Source organism: Nyctibius grandis, chromosome 12 (assembly GCF_013368605.1).
Source record: "Nyctibius grandis isolate bNycGra1 chromosome 12, bNycGra1.pri, whole genome shotgun sequence".
NCBI classification, from domain to species: Eukaryota; Metazoa; Chordata; class Aves; order Nyctibiiformes; family Nyctibiidae; genus Nyctibius; species Nyctibius grandis.
Window position 1 is genome coordinate 4,456,635 of NC_090669.1, and position 22,297 is coordinate 4,478,931.

A 22,297-nucleotide genomic window follows, 5' to 3' on the forward strand; every position below is an offset into this window, starting at 1 on the left:
TCAGTCTGGATTGCAGCACACAATATTATCGAATTAGACAACACAGTGAAATAATGAAGCTTTTTCAGCCATATGCTTCTTAAGTTTTAAGTAATATGCACTTTATATATTTACAAACAGTAACCTTGAACTTGGTACAAATGCTCTAAACTGATTGTTGCTAGGGCACTGTTGATCAAAACAGTTTTGGAAAAAAAACCCAAAACCTGTTGGCATTAAAGTGGCCAATAAAAAGCTTTGGGTAGATATACTCAGAGAACACTACATTTACCAAGAAAGCCTTTTGTAAACATTACTTTCAAACAAAACCACAGTTCTTTTAAGCATATATTGAGAAATACCACTTCCTAACTGTTGCTCACAAAGAAAGTTACTGGAGCCAGAGATTAACAACAGTAATTACATTCAGGAGCACCCAGACATTCAAACCCTGGGATATATAAGCTGATACAGAGCCAGCAAATGCAGACATCCACATCACTGACACGTCATGTGAAAGGTTTTACTACCCAATAGGTAAATACTATAGCAAAGCTTTCAAGGAGATTTAGAGACTATCACAGCTAGCAAGATAAAAATATATGTATTTCGCATATGGTCAAGCTTGTTAAAGAAACAAAAACATATTCAAATACTTTTTAGTTTGACTTTTCCCAAACTGTTTTTTAGTGCTTTCTAAACTTCACATCACTCATCGTTCACATTCTAATGACTGTCTACACACATAATTAACTGCTCTTTTCTTGTCTGTCCATATTCTACCTTCTGTGTAACTCTTACTTTAGACTTTATGGGCGTAACTACAACTGCATATGAGTTCTATCTTATGGGCGCTACAAGGACATTCAGATACTTCTGTTGCATGTAGCCCAGTGCCTAGCAAGGTACCCTAGGACAAGCCGTGTCAAGTGTCCAAACAGCCAGATGGAAAAATGCTTCCTACCACTCTGGTAATCTGACAAAGTCCACATTTTTCCAGGCTGCATCACTCCCTGAAATGCATTTGTGTACCTGTTCTCCCCAGACAGCACCCTTTCCCCTCCTCTTCCTCCTGAAATGTATTTGTGAGCCCAATTTACATATTGGTGGTTGAGTGTGTGGTAGAGAAGTTCTCCATGCGTATTCTGACCAGTTTCTCAGCAGGAACTGGCTGCAGAAAGAACTTGCAGGTGAAAACTTGCCGGCAGGCCTTGCGGAAGTTTTCCGAGAGGAAAGCGTAAATGATGGGGTTGATGCAAGAGTTCCCGTAGGCTAAGCAATGAGAGATGATACGGAAGGTGAAGGAGATGTTGTTCAGAGGAAACTGCCCAAACTCTGCCCACATCGTGATGATGTGGTGTGGCAGCCAGGAGAGCAGGAATACGGCAACCACGAGGAGCACCGTCTGCGCTGTCTGGAAAAGACAAGATCGCATATTACATGTTTACAGTGATCAAGTGAGTCTGTGGTATGAGTGAGTTTGCCTTCCTCCGTCAGTAGTGAAGGCAGCATAACACAGGCAACACTGACAACTGCCAAGTGGGCAAATTATGACAATACTGAAAAGGATGCTAAAAAACAACCCTCCTCCCTGGAAAACAAGGATTGCCTGGTTTTGGCTCGAGTGAATAACTCTGTAGGCAATGGAGATAGCGCCCATAAAACCTCAAACAATATGGAGGCTGCAACAATAATGCTAACTATGTTACATGGAAGAGTGGAAATAATATTCCCTAACATTTGGAGACTGAGGAACACTAACGCTATTGAAAATAACTGCAGATGAAAAGAGTCTGGCTGCAAGGAGACATGCCACTGAGAGGAGTAACACAGAGTCACTTGAGGAGGAAGATTTTTCAGTAGCTTCCCTCTTACGAGAGAAACCAAGAAAAACAATGCATAGAGGGTAATCTTTTTTTAAATATGCAGTGCTCTTTGGTTAGAGATATTCCTAGCTAGATGATTACCTGGGGGAGGCTCACTGTGCCTGTGGGATCCCAGCCTGTGTGCTGGCTGGGTTAGACGTGTGCCCCTACAACGCTTGCTCTCCGGGTAGGCTGGCCAGCCACTGTCGCAAGCTGTCATTTGTAAGCCCCAAAACTTGACCTGAGGTAAAATTTTCCTGAAAATTTCAAAGTGTTTGAAACACTTTCTTCAAAGTGTTCTTTGAAGTCATCATCCAAAATGAAGGTTAACATGAGGTGAGCTGCTGACTGCAGCTGTGTAGCCCCACAGCTGCGGCTGGGGAGGAGGATTGAGGCCTGAGGTGGGGCCTTGGGAGGGCTGAGGAAGATGGCGGAGCAGTGTGAGGGGGTGGCTGCCAGGGCGGGAAGGGTGCAAGGAGAGGCAGCCTTGACCAAAGGTAGGTAGTGTGAGCTGCTTGGGCTATTGTGGTGTGAAATTTAGCAGGTTGTTTCTTTAGGTTTTGTTCCTTTTGTTGAGGGGAAATGGTCGTTTGGGGAGAGGGGCCCAGGCTGTGACGAACCTGGGGGGAGAGGACTGAAGGTGAATACTGGGGCGCCTGTGTTTTGGGGCTGCAAGTCCAGGCTGTCCCTGAAGCAGAGAGCCTCACAAATGTAGGCAAAATCCCTTGCCCTGTAAATATTGCTGTGAAGTTAATGTTCAGAGGACCTGCAGGATGCGTACGGAGAAATGACTCAGTCTTTATTGAAAAGGTGTTTCCCTTCTTGAACAAAAACTTAATCTGGTATAGTTAAGGATGTGTATTAGAACAAAAACACTCTTTTTAGATTTTTTTTTTTCCTGTAAGCCTTTGAAGAGGATGAAGAATGACTGTTATTTACTGTAAGCTACAGTAAATAAAATTAAACTATAAGTTGCTTCAACTTCCTTTCTGTAAGATCCTGAGGCCTGTGGGAGTGAGATGTCACTTTTCAAGTTTAAGGTTGTTGAGGGTGTTGCTTTTCTCTCACTTTCTACTTCTAGCACACTCAGGGACTACCTAGCAAGGCTCAGAGGTTACTGACTTGGAGCCCCTTAGACCCTTTCCTAATGTTTTTGCAGGGCTAATTCCACTTCAGGAGTTTTCAAAAATACTAATAATAATGGAAGGTGAGCATTTTTTTATGTATTTAATCCCGCCTTTTTGGAGTACTGTAGCAGACGCACAGCAAGTGACTTCCTTTTCTCCCCCCACCTGATTCTGAGCAAAATATGTGCTTCTCAACTTTAGTATTTAGTGCTTCTCAACTTTAGTATTTAGTGCTTCTCAACTTTAGTATTTAGTGCTTCTCATTTGTATTTTGTCATTTTGATAAATATAACAATTTGCAAATATGCAGATATTACCCTTCCCCTAAGGAGAACTGTTGTACAAGTAGCAGAAAAGCAATGGAGAAAAATGAAAATTTAGGCTTCATTTCCGCTTAAAGTTTACAGCCTTACTAGTCTAGGTCAATGCTTCTGTCAATAATTCCCTTGCATGACTTCAAGTGAATAGTGTATAATTACTTTCCTAGAAGAGGGATAACTTTCTAGTGAACAAAAACTCATTTAATCACTGTTTATAATGGCTACATCTAGTGGTTGTTTTGTCTTCTAGAGAAGACCTTCAGGATTTTGTATCTCATTTTAAAGCACTCTGTCACTGTTATGCTAAAATGTATAAATAGAAGTTACAAAGACTCAGGCTTACATGTATCTAACACCAAAACACCTAAGCTGGAATGATCTTTTAGGAGAAGGGAATTTTTTTTCGCAGGCTCCCCAAAATACACAAATACAACTGCTGCAAAACCTCTGTATGTTCTCTGACCTTCCTGCAGTGCTGCACAGCTGGCATGACTTGCCAAATTAAGCACATCTCCGAGGCAGTATTTCAGTGGTAACTCAGGTGGCTGGGTAGAATTGGGCTCAGGAAAGAAATCTTTTGGATTCCCATTAAACTGAGGGCATTTCGTGTGTTGTTTGCGCCTCTCAGTACTCTGTGGCTGTGTGCTTCGGGCGAGATGGAAATTGTAGCATGTTTTAGTAAGTCTGCCCCTCTATGGTATATGCTTGGCCTTGTTGGTAATGTAATATGAGGAAAATAAGGAAATTATGGGTACCAGAATTAATGAAGTAAGGTTTCCTAAGGAATTATGTCTTAGATGGATTGTCTGGTACCCTAAAAGACAGTACTGGTACAACCGAAATACTTCTCCTCAGAGCATTTGCAGTCTTTCCCCTGTCAGTGGCTCTCCAAATACTTAATAAAGTTTCACTTGTCTAGAGTCTACTTTAGAGATGGCTTTTTCTGTCTTCCTGTATCAATGAGTTAGGTATCGTGTTCTTGAATGTGTATTGGCTAACAGAAGGCTTTTGTATTGCAGACTAACTACCAAGATCATGTTCTGGAGATGATGACAGCATGGAGAAATGACAGCATGCTCCAGGGAAGAGTGGACTGACATTACTTCATAGCAGAAACAATATAAGGTGATTAGATCTTGGTGCATAAAAATCTGGGATTGTGACCACTGATTGCAGTCCCATACATGAGAACAGTCAGATACACTGCTAAAATATTTATAAACAAGTCTTAGGTTTATAACCTGGCTTGTTCAAAGGGGTTGGAGATACAGGGTGAAACTACAGGAAATCTATTTGTCTTCCAGGTTCTTCTGTTTCACTTTAGTAACTGCCCTATAATGCTCTTGAAGTTTCCTAAGATTATTTAGAACTTTAAAAACCTTTTGATTTTTTTTAATGTCAAAATACGTCGAAAGCTGCTTGCAGCTATTTGTTCAGATATAGTTATTTATTGAATATCTGGCTAGGGCTTACTTTATCTAGACAATTGGAGATGGATCAGGGCCTTCATATTATGCTGACCTTCCTAAGTAACAGTATTAAAACCTGCAGAACATGAGGGCACACTAGAATTCTACTTATTGGTTATAACGTACATTTAATCTGATCTTATATCTAAGTGAATCACAGTGAAATGTTTAAAGTATATTCTGCTTGCTAGGACAGTAGTAATGTCAGGGAAGGCTAAAAGGTGCTTTACATGGCAACTGGTTTTTCTTCTACTTGTTTAACCCTGTAGAAAAATCAACTGCATGATAAAGAGGAGTTTTCTCTGTGTTGGTCTGGAACCATCTTTGCTCTGTTTACAAGGGTCTGCAGCAATGATCTCCTGCAATAAAAACAGATGATTATTGGATTGCAAAAATGGGTTTGGATGTAAGCCAAAAGTACCACCTTCACTTTTCTTAGCTACATTAACAAGCCAGTTAAATCTGTTATCCTCCTTAGGAAGATGTTGTTGCATTAGATCAAGTTTTCTGTGCAGATAAGAGAAAACATTTGCCTACCATACAAGTGAAAAAAAAGGGATTTCTGTTAAATAGGTCTCTCAAGTAAGTTTGTATTAATTTTGAAAGGCAATAACCTGTAGGTTCATCCTGTACCTGGCTGTACTTTAGGTGCTTCCTTTATTTTGCCTACTAGAATGCTGTCTGACATATGAGGTGACAAAGCACATTCCCATGTGAGTGAACAACCTCGGCCCCCAAACGTCTTCAAGCTGGCCACACTGGGAACCAGATGCTGTCCTTAAAAATATACTGGCATGATTAGAAGTTGATGGAACTGAAAGACACAGGCATAGTGGTCTTGTGGGGTCTAGCTTGCCTACTGTTGTATGATGGGTACTAAGAAAATTATTAATAAATAGGACCCATCCTTAGCTTTCGCCAGCAATAATGGTGCTGCTTTTTTACCCTCTAGCAATGTTAAGTAGCTTAGGTTTGTTACCGAGGCAACCTTTTATAGCATCCTTCTGCTTAAATTAGGGGGCTGCAAGCACTGAAATAGTCCTTTGAATAAGGGCTATATACCTAGATTCTTTTTTGCTTTTATTGTGAAATAACAAACCACACATTTAACATAGGACTGAGTATTAAAAAATGGATTTGCAGTTGCTATGTATTAGCACAAAGCTGTTTCTGAGATCCAGCTATTTGAGATTTTGCAGATGGAAAACACAGACAATACTAGAGCAATAATATACATAATTCATGACTCAAGAAACGTGTTGGAAGTGGGACTTGTGTCTGTTTTTTCAAGTTAGGCAATATCTAGTTAAAATAGAGGAAAGTGAAACAAAACATTATGTTTGGCTTTAAATGTGGTAACTTTGTTGTAGCTAAAACTAATGTTAATATAGACTGTGACCAGCTGCGGAGGACTGATCCAAATAGCTTGTGTACTGAGTTTGTTCAATGGGCTGTGATAATTTGCACAGTTAATGGATTACTCTTGGTCTAGCTGTGCCCACTTAATGCTAACCTTCTTCAAAGGTTCAGTGGGTCCATAATAGACATGTACAATGGCCACTACTGGATTATCTAAATCTCTCTTAATACTCCTAGAAGTCTTTCAAGCAGCTCCACAAAATAACTTAGTGCATTATTTGTTGTACAGACAAAGTAAGTGTGCTTAAGCTATACAGTGACTCAATAGCATGGTGGGAAATAAAGACTAGGAGAGTCATAGATATTTTTGTTTGTCAAATAAATAAATAAAATATTTCCCCCCCTTATTGTTTCTGCCTTGCATAGATTGTCTAGAATTTACTTGCTTATTCTTTTGTTATCTTTATAGGTGATCTGACTCTCATTTATGCTTTCCTGTTTTTCTTTGTCTATTTGCCTTTTTGTCCCCCTCCGCCCCCCTGCCCTGGACAAGCTATTTCTCTCTTTTAGCCTTCCCTTGTCCTTTGAAAAGCAATGGGAAATGTGTTTAAAAAACCTTTTTGGGGGAGCTGCCTCATCCTGGAGGATGATTAAGTCTTTAGTATTTAATTGTGTTTTGAGCTGTTGTCCTTGATAAGTTTCTAATGAAGCTACCTCAACTTGTCAGGCAACTTGTCAAGGGCAAAATTAAGATTGCCCTGTAATGAGTCAAATGCTTCGAGTATTCCATGGAGTTACTTATTTTTGTCAGAACTACCTGTTATGTTAGATTAATAAACATTCCCAAAATTAAAATATAGAGTGGACAGAGTAGTCTAAAGGTAGAGAGATTGTCACTTTCCTGATCTCGTCATAGTTTGAGACAGCTAGCTGCACACCTTTTTTCAGAGCTGATCAGACCATCCATTTGTACTGTGTACCCCAGCCATTCAGAAATGGGAAAGAACATTCAGTGAGGTTTGGTGCAGCCCAGGATACGGTTGGCTTTCTGGGCTGCGAGCGCACATTGATGGCTCATATTGAGCTTCTCATCAACCATCACCCCCAAGTCCTTCTCCTCAGGGCTGTTCTCAGTCCATTCTTTGCCCAGCCTGTATTTGTGCTTGGGATTGCCCTGACCCACGTGCAGGACCTTGCGCTTGGCCTTGTTGAACTTTATGCGGTTTGCACGGGCCCACCTCTCAAGCCTGTCAAGGTGCCTCTGGATGGTTTCAGTTGTTACCAGTTCATTTTGGCAACTTGCATTGCCTGCTAAGAGGTGGACTCTTCATTTCCCAGCAGCTTGCTTGCAGTGTTCTAACTGCTCATCTGCGCATGTCTCATTCTGTGATTATGTCACTAATCTCCTCTGTTGATGCCCTTAATACTGACTCACTTTGTATTCATAAATGCCTATAAGCATTATGATATTCCTATTATCCACTAATTGGTAATGATGCTCTCTATTCCTGCTGCCCTAGGCTCTTGTTAGCAAAACAACTTGCAGGATTTCACTTCTGATTAGTACTTTTTTTGCTGGATGGATCCCAGGATCTCCCATGCTACTTTGCTGTACTTGCTGTTGTTCAAGTGCCAAGGCCTTGAACATCATATTCATTAAGCCTATATGAAAACCTTACATTTGTGTGAACAGAAGCCAAAGAAATAGTTCAGCATATAGGAAAGCAGTTACAGTGCAGTTTTTGTCTGCCTCTCTTGGCCAAGATGTTCAGGAATACCCGCCTACCTTGAAGGAATTCTGTATATTTTACCTCAAGCTGTTCTATGACCTTCAAAATGTGGCGCTCCATGGAGTGTCCCAAATCAACTCTGTGTGTATTTGTGTTTACTTAGCTCTGGGAGCAATGAACAGCTAATTTGCGTGTAGGTAAATGTAAGGTGGTGAATATATGAGCTGAGGAAGAAAACAATCAGCTACACAGAGATATGCTTCGAACTGACCATTACAATTTTGGAGCAAGATCTTGGGCTTATGATAGTTTTGTGAACAGCTTCCGTCTCAAGGAGTGGCTAGAAGAGGGGAAATTTTAAAAGCAGCAATAAAATAAGGCAAATCAAATTTTAGGAATTATTAGGAAAGCAACAGAGAACAAAAGAAGAGACACTACTCTCCCACCACGTAAGCATGGTTCACCTTTCTATTGTAGCTAAACAATAGAAAAGCATAGTACTAATTTGTAAGATTTAAATGGCTCAATTGGTCTGTTAATTGGAGCTTTTAGCTTCAAGGTTCCACAACTCCTACTGTCCCCCAAGGGAGTTTGCAAAATAGCTATGGAATTCACATCTCCAGAAACATTTTTAAACCTGAAAAGGCATTTCAGATTGTGCAGTTTGCAAGTCTTGTTATTTGTTCTTTAAAGATTTACAGGACAAAACTGAGTAAACATTCAGGAACCCTGGTGTGTTCTAGAGGCCAGTGAAACACCACAGGGCTATTTCATGATTAGGATAGACCTTGGTTTGCATTAATTTCCATTGTTAAATCATCTTATTTACTGCAAATGTACATTCAGGGTTCCTAGGGCTGGGTTCTTATGAAACACTTTTCAACCCTGTCAGACAGGGAATTGTTAACTTTCCTTGGAGCCAAATTATAGACTTGCTGTACTCTGCATGATGCAGAAAGGAATTAGCAGGACTGAAATATACTTTATTTATTTGTGATAGAAGGGTGCACAGGATTTCTTAGCACGTGGTCTTGCTGGCTGGCCTCAAGAAACAATTATCCGAAACTGCAATGGGAATCCTGCAGCATCACACCATCTCAATTTTAAGGTTTGCAAACTTGTGCAGCTAGTATGGCATTAAATGGGGAAAGAGTCATGTATCTGTTCTGCGAGCACAGTCCTAGATCATCGTGCAGAATTTCAGCCTAAGCTTGCAAAAAGTCTTAAACTTCTTCCTATATATTATATCTTCCTTATATTACATATAAATGGAAAAGCATATTAAATTGAGCATGCCCAACATTGACACGTAGATGGCAAGCATATATAAAAATTTTCAAAGTAGGAATCTGAATTAAAGGTCAAACTCTTGATAAGGGAATATGAAGTCAGGATGCAACAAACTTTGTGCAAGGGAAATTTTTGCGAAGTTTCAAGTGTCCATAAATTGAAAAAACTGCTGTAGTTTGAACATAATCGTACGGTAACTTAAAACCTTACAAATTGCAACCCAAGAACCAAACTTTTGTTGGTTTGAGGTTTTTTTTTGGTGATGTATGTGCCTGGAAGATTGTATGTTATCTGCAGCATTCTGTTAAAGACAACTTGTTCTTTTCGGGGAGTGTTTGAACCCTAACTTGGCGGGGGGGCAGCTGTCAGAGCTCTCTGGGTTGTTCATAAATTGTGCCTGTTCAAACAAAATGTGTTAGTAATTAACTTTACAATCATGCATCTAAATACTGCCCACAAATAGGCTGGCCTTGGAAAACAGGGCCCTCCTATCTGTCCTTCTAGCCCCTACATATCTTCAAATAACATAAACTTCCAGTACAATGTTGTGGCAAATGGGACAATGATACACAGCAGAAAGATCACAAATAATGGAAGAGAAGGGAAAGGTGACTTTGCAAACACCGTGCACAGAATGAAATCTACACTGGAACCTCAGGTATATCTTGTGGCAATGTTGTCTGGGAGGCAGCAGCAGGGTCTTCAGATCTTGCTGAAGTGAAGCCTGGCATTTAAGACTTATTCAGAGAAGATACTTCATATACCAATGTCCTCTGTGAACTTTTTGGCAAGGTCACCTTGAGGGGAAACGGGGTTGCAGTGCCACTGTTTTAGGTGTATGTGTTAGAGCTCCTCTTAATTGCACAGTTAGCTAAAAAACTTACAATTGTTTTAACTTTTAACTGGCTTTTCTCTCTGTACTAGGATAACAGACAGTAGGCACGCCAGTCTGCATGTGCAGCTCTGCTGGGTCCCTGAGCAGCTGGTGCTCCTCTGCTGGGTGCTGACAGTGCACACCAGGTAAGCCTGTACAGAAGGCTGAGCACAGTGTGGTGGGGACAGGCACTGGAAAACCATGCTGTGTCAGAAAAAGGCAGAAAGAAGTCATAGAGAAAACAAGCATTAGAGTTCTTAGAATAACAGATTTGTAGTACTGTAGTTCATTAAGCCTTGTTTCTGTCGGTTTGATTTATTTACAAAAAAAAAAGCTTTTTTAAAAAGGCACTGATACAGATTACTGTTACAGTATGATCTTTAAAGAGAATTGTTGAGCTACAGCACCAAGTATCTGGGCTCCAGTAATATGCTTTATATGCTCAGATTTAGTTAAATCCAGTATTGTTTTGCTTTCTTTGCTACAGTAATGCAACTATTTAACACTAGGAAAGTCAGGCATATGCTTGCACAACATGGGGACTGTTCATTTGGCCATGCTAGCATTATCTCTTTAGAAATGGCCTTAGGTCTGCAGCTGGCAGTCTCTCTCACTTGTTCTGTAAATGTTGGCCTTATCCAGATTCACATGTTGTTTCAAGATTCACAGGATGTACTAATAGCAGATAAAATACTGGCTCCTCTATGACCTTTCAGGTGGCTTGAATTTGGATTTGTCCCTATAATACTTCCTTACTGCATGCCCTTCTGTGTTCCATGGCTCGAACTATGTGAATTAGGATGATGTCACTTCTGCCTGTTATCAGTGTTTACAGGATTTGGGGGTGGAGGGAATGGTATTATACTAAGGCTCCAACAAGGTCAATTAAAAGCTATAGATCCAGAAATAAGTCATGACATTCTAAAAAATCTTACCCGATATTACTGGTTTTTTTTTAGAAGCAGCCTATAATGGAGAATAGTAGCGATGTGTTTTCAGCCAGCATGTGGAATGCTGTTTATAAGAAGTCCCTTCCCTAAGCTCTATGGCATTTGCTTTGTTTCTTAACTATGTTTTGTGTTGGAAGTGTTCTATCTTGAGGAGTCTGTATAGCACAAAGCAGAAGAGATGATATAGTTTCTGGAATTCTGAATGGTAAAACAAACTGTTTGCAATGGTAATGCAGGCAACCATTTCACTGGAAAATCTTATTCAACAAGGACTCTGAGTCTGCAATTTGATTCTTTTGAGACCTTTACTCACGTATGTAGCCCAGATGAATATAGCAAGATCTGAACAAATAGCTGTTTGCAAAATTTACTACTTAGATGTTTAAAAAACCAAAAACAACCTCAAACCCACAAACTAAACAGGCAAAGAAAACAAACAGGAAAAAAACCAAACAGACTAAACCCTTTCCCTTAAGGGTAGAAGAGGATAATAGCTCAATTGTCCTGCTTTCTTGAAATTACAGGAATGAAGTAGGAACCGAGGGGTCATTGTTCCAGACCATACTCTTTGGTACCACTATGACACTTTGTTTTCAATATTAGTGTGGTCAAGGTGCACACTGTGAATTAACAGATGTGAATCAGGTAATTTTATCACCTCATATTGGAGACTTTGCTGTTAACGTTACACTTTCTTTTGACAGATTGAGGCAATTAGGGTTTAGCCAAGTCACATATTTCAGAACAAGCTAGATGTTCTGTGTATGCTCAATTAACCTTTCAAACATGGAGCAAGATTCATTTGTCAAACATCTTTGAGCAAAACAAGCAAAAGCCGTTCACTTAATCTCTGATGTTTATGAATTAAAACCAAACAAAACTACTTGTCACTAATAGACCAATTAAGTACATATGAAGGAGTTAATTTAACAGAACTGACACACACATATGAATTTCCTATTAGGCTCTGATGTGAAGTGTTCTTAAGAAGATCTACTTTAAATGTTTGACACTCAATATATTTCAAGGATGCTTTGAAAGCACATGCAGGAATTGAGAGTGTCTGCAACCTCCCCAAGAAAGACTCCTTATAAAGTGCTAAGAGAAGTGGTTGAAGCAAAAAATACTTGAAAAAGGTATGCTAAAGATGCTGTTTGGCCTGCAGAAAGGCTAAATGAGCAATTTCTACACCGAAAGTGCTGGAAGGAGACAAATTGTGGAAGATGATGTGTATGTACAGAGAAATGTATTTGATTTTACTTCACCTGAAAAGATCACCTATTTAATTAGGCCTAACCATGCTAAATGGAACAAGAATTGCTATCGGGCGTTCCAGAATCATGGCCAAGGAAATACCTAATATTGCAAATACCAGTTGAGTTCTATCCTTATAGGCAGTGTAGGTGCAAGACCAATTATGCATTGATACTCATATTACCAAGAAAACCAAGTGTATGTTAGTGAATGTAATGAAGGAGTAGAAACTAAATATAATCTGTAGTTAAATTTAGTTAGGATTTATAGGCATAAAGGACTCGCAAAATCTCTATAACAGCTCTAAATCAACTAGAAGCAGCACAGACCAGACCATTAAAACTGTAGCACAATATTGCAGTGGATACACCTGAAAGATAATATTATTTTTGTATTAAAAACCCTTGAGTCTTGTTTGAAATGCTACCATAGCTGCCAAATTGCACAGTTAACCTCCTAAAGTACCTCTGCTTTTTCCTGAATAGGCTGATCATGAAGACATCTGTGTTGATGAGAACTGTATGTTTTTCTGTGATACCTTAGCTGCGTACAAAACATTAACCTACTACGATTGGTTTCTTTCTGAGATATGGAACAGATGGCTGTTATGTTTAGGGTTATACCTTTTTGTCTACGTTACATTTTGGCTGAAGATAAATCAGTAGAAGTACTGGTTCAGGTTATTATTAGGTATAGCTGCAGCATGCTGAAAATCTAGTATCTTGAATTCCTCATTTTGTGAGTGATCTATATTTACAGGGGGGCCCTGTAATGCTAGTGAATAAATCATTGGATGCAACTTGTCATGTCCAAAAGTGGTTCTGTGTTTCAGAACACCTGTGGCTTGTTGCAGCTGTGGTACCAGTGTCTGTCTTTTCTTTTTTCTGGGGTCACATCAAAGCTTTAATTTCCATGTCTTGCACCCTTTTCAATCAAATGGCCACCTTTGCTGTATTGACCCTCATTTTTGTCATAGAAAGCATCACGGCAACATCTTGTACGGCTGCTCTAATGTGGCAGGTAGCCACTGAAACCGGCCAGTGCATTGGCTGAGAGCAAATCAAAGCATTCCCTAGTCATCTCCGCTGGCTATCACATCCGCTCCGAGGCGTGTGCACTGCTCACTTGGGTTGTACTGTTGCTGTGCCACTGGCACCAACTGTGTCCTGACTGTCCTACCAGCAGCTAACGATAGTACTCCCTCACTTCCTGTCTTTGACTAGCCAGATAGCCTACAGTTTCACTTATCGCTGCTCAATCAACAATTATAACGTTTCTGGCTGAAATAGCATTTTCACCTTTCACCTCAGGTAAATCTGACCTTGCATCACTGAGGTTGGTGAGTTTTACTACCTGAAAACTTCTATTAATTATGGCTTATTCGCTCTGAGGTTCTTAGAAAAAAAAAAAATTATATTCTGAAGGTTTTTCTCAGTAAATACTTGCAAGTCTGCTTATTTCATATAGCTTGAGCCAGGGATAACCCTGTTCTTTGGCTTGCAAAGGGATCAAACCAGGATCTGAATCCACCACCTATTTAAATGCAAACTTTAAGAAAGACCTTAAATGCAAACTGCAGCAAAACTGAAGTACTTCAGTTTCAGGGTTCTTCATGTATTTTCCTTTTAGCTTGCTGAAGGGTACTCAAAACACCTAGATATTTTTATAGTCTGAGTATCTTACTGTCTGCCAGTGTAAAAAGATAGTATTTGTGGGATCCTATTATAGCACAATAAATCAAAAGGCAGTCCAGCAGGCATGTATATAGAGATCAATATAGCATTTCAATAATGGCATCATTATGTACTGTGTCTATAAAGATACAACAAACTGTCAACATGAATTCTGAACCTGAGCTGAAAGACTGGTACATGAATGACACTTCAGTATGTGGATGGAGCTTGAAAAGGATATTAGTTATTTTAGAAACCTGACATATCTGTTATAGTAAGCGTACAGATTAAACCAAAGATATTTACCTTCTTCTTTGATCTCTCTGACTTCTTAGAAATGTTCTTTACTTTCGTATGGAGATGATATAAAACCTTTAGGGGGAAAAAAGGAGCATTATGTTGAATGGGAAATTGAATTTTTTATATTAGTATTTGAACTTCTCATACAAGCACCAAAATTTAAAAGAATTGTTTTAGCATAACTTCAACAAAAGTTTGAATTTGATGCTTTGAGGCTTTTAATTTTAAGCCATCCACAGTTCTTTCTCCTTCAAGAAAGGTTTGGAAAAAGCATTAAAACCGCTATGCTTCCAGAAGATGAAGTTCAGCATATATAAAGAGCTCAGCTGGCACTATGCTGAAATCCACAGGAGTCTTTCCATAGATTTTGAATTTTAGATTGTGCCTCAGGTTATCTCTAGGTTGATTACATACAAAAGCAGAGAGCAGGCTGCCAGTGGTGTACCCTGATGTGACTGTCCTGCTGCTCCTGAACATAGCACTAACAAATGGGGCAGTTGGAGAGGGTTCTTCTTTCAGGGGGAGAGTCATAAGAAGCACTGTAGGGAAATTCTCAGTTAACAACATCTAGATCAAGCTTTTGAAACCTGATCACAGCATGGCAGTAACCTGGCAATGTTTATGCTTTGGCCTTTGGAGCTAACAGACTAAATTTTCTAAAGCAATTAATGAACAAAAAAATGCCTCTATTAAATGTAGCTCACCTTCCAGTTGCTGCAGTCTCGCCTAGGGCGGTGAGGGGACAAACAGCTGGAGCTACAGTGACAGGAGTTAAGAGCTCTAGTGGCTTTTTCCTCATGCGACAAGCAAGGCCTGAGGCTTAGAGATTTTTAGCTTAAATCTACGTGCGTTGTCCTGTCCTTAGCACTGACGACAGCAGAACAGATTAGTATTGAAAGTAATGTATTTTTTGATTACACAAATGCGAACTTAAATTCCAGGAAAACTTTTTTTTTTTTTTCCCCAAAAGGATAGACCTGCAACTGACTAGTGACAAGGGAGTCCAGTCCCTGGCAGTCCCTGCACAATAGGGTATTAATTCAAAATTCACAGAAAACTTATTCTGCATGCTAGCACAATTCATAGACTTACCATCAGTCTTAAACATGCTAAAGATCAGTAAGGGGAAACAAAAAATTTAAGTGATAGCAATCCACAACAAAAAAGGAAGAGATTTCTTGCTGGATAAAACTCTTTTAAGATCTATTTTTTCAAGTCTTTGCAAGACACAGAGTCTGAGCTTTGTGTCAAAAAAAAAAAAAAAAGGGGAAAGAAAGAAATCAGGGTGATTTCTTTATCTAATACTGTTGCTGTACACTCTCTGCATAGTTTCTCCCTCCATGGGTTTTTCCTCTTGCCAGGAACAAATATTTATTATCAAGAGAGAACAAACTGAAAAATAGGAAAAACAGCAAGGGTCTCTAGGGCATTTGGGTGTCGGGCTGAGTGTCAGCTTAGCAGTTGTAATCCTTTTTGTGACCTAGTGTAATTTCATTCTCTCTTTTCCTTCCCCCCCTCCCCACCTCAGAGAAGTATTCTGTACCAGGAGAGAATATTGACAGGATTGGATCTATTATTTGTTGGCTGGGTAGCTTGAGTGTACACATCCAAGCCACCAAGAGCCTAGGAGTGATCTTTCCCTCCATTTAAACATTACTTGAGTCCCTCTCACCCACCTTGGCATAGCAGCAGGTGATGAGCACCAGGGGCAGGAGGTATCCCACCAGCAGGATGGTAATCTTGTACGTCTGCTTGGCTGTTGAACCATCTGCCCAGTGCTCCCAGCAGAAGGAGCTGTTGGGTGCTTGCTGATGACCACTCATGAGGGCCTGGTGCTGGGCCACAGGGATGGCAATGAGGAGAGACAGCAGCCAAATGACACCCACGCCAAGGGCAGCGTTGCGCTTGCTGCGGATGCAGAGTGAACGCTTGGCATGGACCACAGCAATGTATCTGTCCACAGACATCGCCACCAGAGTAAAGATGCTGACCAGCATTGTTGCCATGGCCAAGTAGTGAACCCACTTGCAAAAGAAGGCACCAAAGATCCACTCTGGCAGGGAGTAGATGGTGGCCTGGAAGGGGACGCAGAAGAGCAGAAAGGAGAAGTCTGCAATGCTCAAGTTCAAGATGAAGATGTTGGTAGCGCTGCGTGATGGGCGTCCCCCAGGCCGGAGCCGCCCCAAAACAACCAACACCAATGTGTTTCCCACCATTCCCAGGAGGAAAATCAACCCAAAAAGCACCGGTACAATCACCACCTCCAGGCCACTTCTGGTTGCTCCTGACCAGCATGTTGGGGTCCGTGTTTGGTTAGTCTCAAGGCTGCACTTGCTGGTGTTGGCTCCAAGGGGAAGCACAAAGTTGTCTTCCTGCTCCTCCATGGAGCCAGGCTGCTTGGAAGGCAGGGAGCACTCCCTGCAGCCCTGACTGCTATCGGGCAGGTTGATGTTTGTTAGTAGTGGCCAGAGGCTGAATGCTTGGGTTTTGCAATGCTATATGTCTTTCCTTTGGGGAGCAATTTTCTTCAGATGATTTTTTCCAAGCTCTGTCTCTGGTGCAGATTCTTCCAGGAACAGGCAAAAAATGAGGTTGAAGAATTTTCTCATCCAAGAGGTAGCTGCAGGTTTGGCAGTTGCTGCTGGAGAAGCTCTCATGGCAGAGGAAAAGTCTGTGCCAGAAGGGCTGAGGATGAAGCTACCCTCGGAGCTTGGAGCAGAGACAAAGTGGCTGCAGCTCAGCTTTCTCATGCCCCTCCTCTTCTGCTTCCCTCCCACGCCAGTCCTTGGATCTGTGGCTGTTGTACCTGCTCTCCCAGCTCTGCTTGGAGCTGTGGCAGTGAGAACAAATGCTGCTGTGACCATTCAGAAAATAACCCCTGATCAGCTCTGTCCCCATACGTTACTATTCATGAGGAGGGGAAGAGCAGAGTAAAAGCAAGTTCTCATCCAAAGGGATGGGTCGAGCAGCAGCTTCTAAGATAGTGTGTGCAGTTCTGTGAGCAGCAGCATTGCAACTGGCTGCATGAGGAGGAAAAGGGCTCAGAAGAGAAACAGAGCAGGATTTTTTTGTTTCATAGTCTTTAATATGCTCACATTAGAGCATAAAGCAATCTGGATAGTTGTGTTTTCAGCACAAAAAAACTGGGAGAGCCTTAGATTCATCAGCTGGGTCCTGCCACTTCTTGGATATCTGCCCAAATTCCTTAGTGCCTCAATAGTCATGGGTTTTGTTGATCCAGCTGTAAAGAAGTTCTAAGTTCGGCCCAGTAGTGCCAAGAGCATCTGCACTGGAAAAGGAATGGTTCAGTCTTGGTAGCTGTGAGCAGCTGTAATATTCCCTGCCAGGGAACAGAGATATAGATGAAACAAAAAATTTTATTAAGGATTAATGGCTTAGCTATTGTGTTTTAGATGCTTACATATAGAAAGAGTATGTATGTTTTAGAAGGCACTAAGTAACTTGGTTTTAATGGTATGTTTCCTCCTATTTCTTAAGGGATTTTGTGAACTCTGCAGGCAGCAAGGAGGGAAACAAAGTTTAGGCAAACATTAACGGTACCTGCACACTGTGATTTATGCATGCAGGGCAGCTTCTTGCATAGAAGAGTACACATCTCGATTTTCAGTGGTTACAAGTCTAGGCACTTGGTCAGAGTGGCCCACCACTGACTCGTATGGATGTGGGGGTTTGACTGGAGGGAGCCACTTAATTTTTGAAACTAAGTTCAGTAACTGAGAATTGCCTTGCATTATGACTTGTCTCTAAGCTGTTGTTGAGAGAGGTGATAGTGCTGCCTTCCTTAGCCTGCTCCGATATACTCATTTAAAATCTGTTATGAAACTAGACTCCTTATGTCCCCCCATAGTTTTTAGGCAGTTATGGGGCGAGGTGGGAAGTGGCCAGGGAGTGAAAGATGTCTTAAGTTGCAGTGGAAAATATATCTGCCCTTGTTGCGTGCCAGTGAGCAGGTTGCTGTGGCTGGACCAGCTACCTGGATGCCACCTGCAGCTCTCTCAGTCATCTGCGGCCTGGCTGCCTTGTGGGCTGTGGCACAGCACCTCAGACACCACTAAGTCTTCCAGTCCCCCAAATCTTCTGTCTGTTTGCTGGGATCTCTGCCCTCAGCTTGCAGGCAGCTGCTTGCAATGCACCGGGTTTCAGGGACGCTGGCAAGCTCTGGGGTTGTCTTGCAGATTTGAGTGCCATCTACTGGCATTTCATCTCTTTGGCTGCTTTCAGACAGCTCCTGTGGTGGTCCTTGTCCTTGCTTTCCCTCATACAGTCCCACCGTTCAGTAATGAGCTCTATCTGCTGTTGTTTTCCTCTCATCCTTGTGCCCATACACACCGTTAAATCATGAAACTTAAATATGCTTGCTCTTCCCTTTGTGATAATACTTGGCTGTTGTAAGGTTATTTCTTGTAGTACTATTCATATAACTTCATGTAACTTTTTAGAGAAGGCTATTGAAGGTGATTTCAATAGCTATTGCTGTATTTTAGATCTGTTTGGTTTTTGGGTTGTTTTTTTTCATTTTCTTTAGTCGACCAGAAAGTATTATTTAAGAAGCACTTGTAGCAATCACAGCAAATGAGAGTGTGCATTTTTTTCTTTTAATGGGTTTGGGCAAAAAAAACCCACCAACCCTGCAGCACGTGTGGTTTCTACTGCAGGGGATCTGAGACAATGCATACAGGAGTTTGAGAATTGCATGCGTCACCTGCAGAACAAACACAGCTTTGCAGATCTAAAAGATTGCATGGCACACTAAGTGGAAAAGGAGCAGAGAGCAGCACAGTTCTATCAGTGAGGAGAAAGAAATCATAGGATTGTTTAGATTTGTAAAGAAAAAATCAAATATCTAAATTCTTGCAGAAGGAACATTACCAGCTTTCTTCTCTACCTTCAGAATACTATTCAAATTTTAAAAAAAAAAAACCTAGACTGCTCCAGGTTTGGAGTTTTTTGGGTTTTTTTTTCAGATTTCAGTGAGAGTGTTATAACTGGGGGAGTGGGAGGAAAGGTGAATATTCTGGATGGAAAGTGGCAGTGTCCTGCTGAATTAGACATCCAGTAAACTAGGTGCAAAAGCTCAGCTTGCTTTCACTGGGGAACTGAGATGCTGCAAATCTGACTTCAGATGGAAGCTGGCTTGTGTGGGAGTATTCCTGGCCAATCTTACTTGGGAGGAAATAATTTCCAGCTGTCATTTACATGCTTTGCTGAAAACTTATCCTGAAACCATGCTTACCGTGGCATTCAAAAGTTCCAAAAAATGTAAAGATTCCCTCTTCTGTGTCCCTGTTTCTGTGACTTCTCAACTGCTTTAAATGGTGTGGTTTTGACGGGGAGAAATCCCCCGTCCTCGAGAATTCACAGCCCGAACGCAGTCGGAAGGGAACTGACCATGCTGAGACAAAGTACTTGCCATAAGACATATTCATTAGTCCAACTAGGAGGAGAAGATCAGGTCACTTTCCTGGGTGCAGGAGCACAAATAGCAAGTGAACCTGCAATGTCTGATTTTCTGGAGCATCCACATTGCGTGTGGTACTTTAAAATTCGTGGTGTTTCACCAGAAAACCAGAAACAATTAATGCACTGTAGATTGAGCTGCATGAAATATCTCAACTCTACAAATTCTGCTGTCCTTTAGAAACTCTGTTGCTTCCTGGATGAAAACAACAAACATTTAAACATAAGTAAGAAGATGTAGGAAGAGGAAACTGAATATTCTCTATGGGAGGAAAAAAAAAGGTAGAAGTCTGACAGACATCACCTTGATCAAGACTGAACTGGAAGCCAGATGCTGTTGCCTTTGTCTGAGTTGAAGAAGGGGTTCTGAAGTGTGACTTCTCTGCTTCATGAATTTTAGGGTTAAAAAGTCAATATAATGAATAAGTAAATCCTTTCAACTTTTGTGAGTTGTGAAGTTTGAATCTCTTGGGTGGAGGACTGGAATCTCACTCTGACCGTGAAAATGTCAAACATTCTGTGATATGAAAAGCTAGAAACATCTTTTATGAGAAGTCTGAAATTGTTAATGTGCTGTCAGTATGTGAACTAAACTGGAACATCAGGGGTGATAAAGAGCCATTCTCTCTCACTTGTGGATCTTGGAGGGCCGGACAGGAGCTTAGTAAAGAGCTGCCCATTTGGCACAAGCCTGTGTGTGTGCACAAGGGAGAGCCTTCAAAGCGCAGAAGGGGTTGGTTTAATCAAACAGTTAGCTGAAAGGGTACTCTGCTGCATATAGGTAACTAAAGTGACAGTTAACAAAGAACAATCACTTGGTCCCTCCTGAAGAGTTTCAACTTGATCTGAAGAGTTTATTAGACTGTAAAACTCTTCCCGATGAAAGGGGTTTAGATTGAACATAACTGAGAAGTGAGTCCTTTCATTTTAATTGATGACAGCTTCTAGTTCAGCTGCTCTGAGCCCTGTGGTGTTGCCATTGAGATGGTACACTCAGGATCTAAAGCAGATGGAGGTTTATTGATTGATTCTTAATTTATTAGATCAGTTTGTACTATTTTTCTCTTTCATAAGACTTAATCATGGAACCGTTTGAGTGGGCTGTTGGCTGGCTCTGTGGATCTGCTTGCTTTGTATTGCTTAAGCATTGGATGAGGTAAGAGCTCGTGGAGTATACAGCCATGTAACGATGGTAAAATAAAGCAAATTCTTAAATGTTAATATAGGCTAAATACCAAGCAAAAGTGTTCTGTGCTGTCCGTTCCCAGCAAGGACTGGAAGATCATAAGGGTGTATCTACACAAGATCATAAGAGGTAATCTACACAAATTTGCATCAAAAGTGCACTTCTGAACTGAGACTGCTAATTGTCCCTGCTGCTTGTAGCTTGTACCACAGTCACTCTCCAGATTGGCTTCTATTGGCCTGCAGTACTTCCTAGCATAACCTAAAATATGATCATTTCCACAGGTTAAATAATTTTAGATAAAATTCTAAATGATTTTTGACTGTTAATCAAAGAAACGGCTGATTTAGTAGAAGGTACTTTGAACTAAGAAAAGTCCTTTTGGTTCCAAGCCCTTCAGTGCTGTATCTGTACTGCTCTCAGGAGTACGCTTCTTTGCAGGAGTGTCAGCTCTTGCAATTTCCAGCTTTCTCTCATCCATTTTAATAGGTTGGGAGAGGAAGCTGAAGTGTACCATCAGTTTACCTTCACATAGATTTATGGAACAGTCTTGTTTTTTCAGAGAAACTGTTTTGTTTTGCTCAGTATCTGAGAGAAGGTATTGCTGAATTGTTTTCTATATGTTGCAACATCTTCAGATTATTCACTAGAAATGACCTGTGGGTAGTTTATCTATTTTGCAGGTGTATTAGCACATAAATTATACTAAGGACTCAGTCTTCACTCGCTGAGGGAATGCCATTAAAATAGGAAGTATTTCTAAAAATCTCTTAGGAGGCTTTATAGGAGATTCAGGCCATGGGACTGAATATGTAATCTGTATGCTGACTGCCCGACTTGCTTATATGCAATCATTGAGTGCAGGCGGTGTATTTCAGAAGAAAAACCAACTAATTTCCTGAATAATGTAGACTGTGTGAAAATAGTTACCTGTGGTGGGAGGAGACAAATCCAATGTTACAGAACGTTCTTGGATGTATGAGAAAAAACTAAGGTTTCAGAAGCTTATGGAACAGATAGAATTAAAAAAAAAAAACAAACAAGCAAACAACTTCTAAAGAATTACTACTTCAATGTGTACATAATTTGGTGTCACCTAAACCGTTGACATACGTGGCTCATGTTCAGTTATCTTTAAGAGTGTGTCTGTAGAAAACTTCAAAACAAATCAGGGATTTGCCTTTCTCATCCTTGAAGAGCTGTTATTATAATGCCTTGTAAAGTTGGTCTCCAAGGTAGAAAATTATGTTGGTAATAAACAGATCACATTCAACTTGATGCAGATCAAGGGAGCAGAAACATTTTGTCCAGTCTTCCTGTGAGCAGTCTACCATATTGTTACTAAAACAACTGATAATAATCTCTTTGCAAAGCTCTTTTATCTCCTGAGGTGTTGTTTCATATTGCGTGCTAAGATAAAGAGTTTCTTTCTCAATGCCAGAA

The 22,297-nt window shown here is 40.7% G+C and overlaps 1 protein-coding gene across 1 annotated transcript; it reads right to left on the reverse strand.

The window, feature by feature from the left end:
* Positions 1-1,075: 1,075 nt before the first annotated feature.
* LOC137669453 (galanin receptor type 1-like) lies at positions 1,076-16,574 on the reverse strand. Its single transcript, XM_068411554.1, has 3 exons — positions 15,867-16,574; positions 14,197-14,262; positions 1,076-1,393 (listed from the first exon to the last, which is right to left on the reverse strand). Exons 1-3 carry the CDS (start codon positions 16,572-16,574, stop codon positions 1,076-1,078), a joined length of 1,092 nt encoding a protein of 363 aa, XP_068267655.1.
* Positions 16,575-22,297: the final 5,723 nt, after the last annotated feature.

What these genes read in the sequence shown, in the direction of transcription:
- LOC137669453 (XM_068411554.1), bottom strand. Translation starts at nt 16,574, where the DNA reads ATGGAGGAGCAGGAAGACAACTTTGTGCTTCCCCTTGGAGCCAACACC. An exon ending in TCACCTGCTGCTATGCCAAG is followed by an intron (nt 14,263 to 15,866) that starts GTGGGTGAGAGG and finishes TTCCCCCTAAAG; the next exon opens with GTTTTATATCATCTCCATAC. An exon ending in CAGAGAGATCAAAGAAGAAG is followed by an intron (nt 1,394 to 14,196) that starts GTAAATATCTTT and finishes TGTCTTTTCCAG; the next exon opens with ACAGCGCAGACGGTGCTCCT.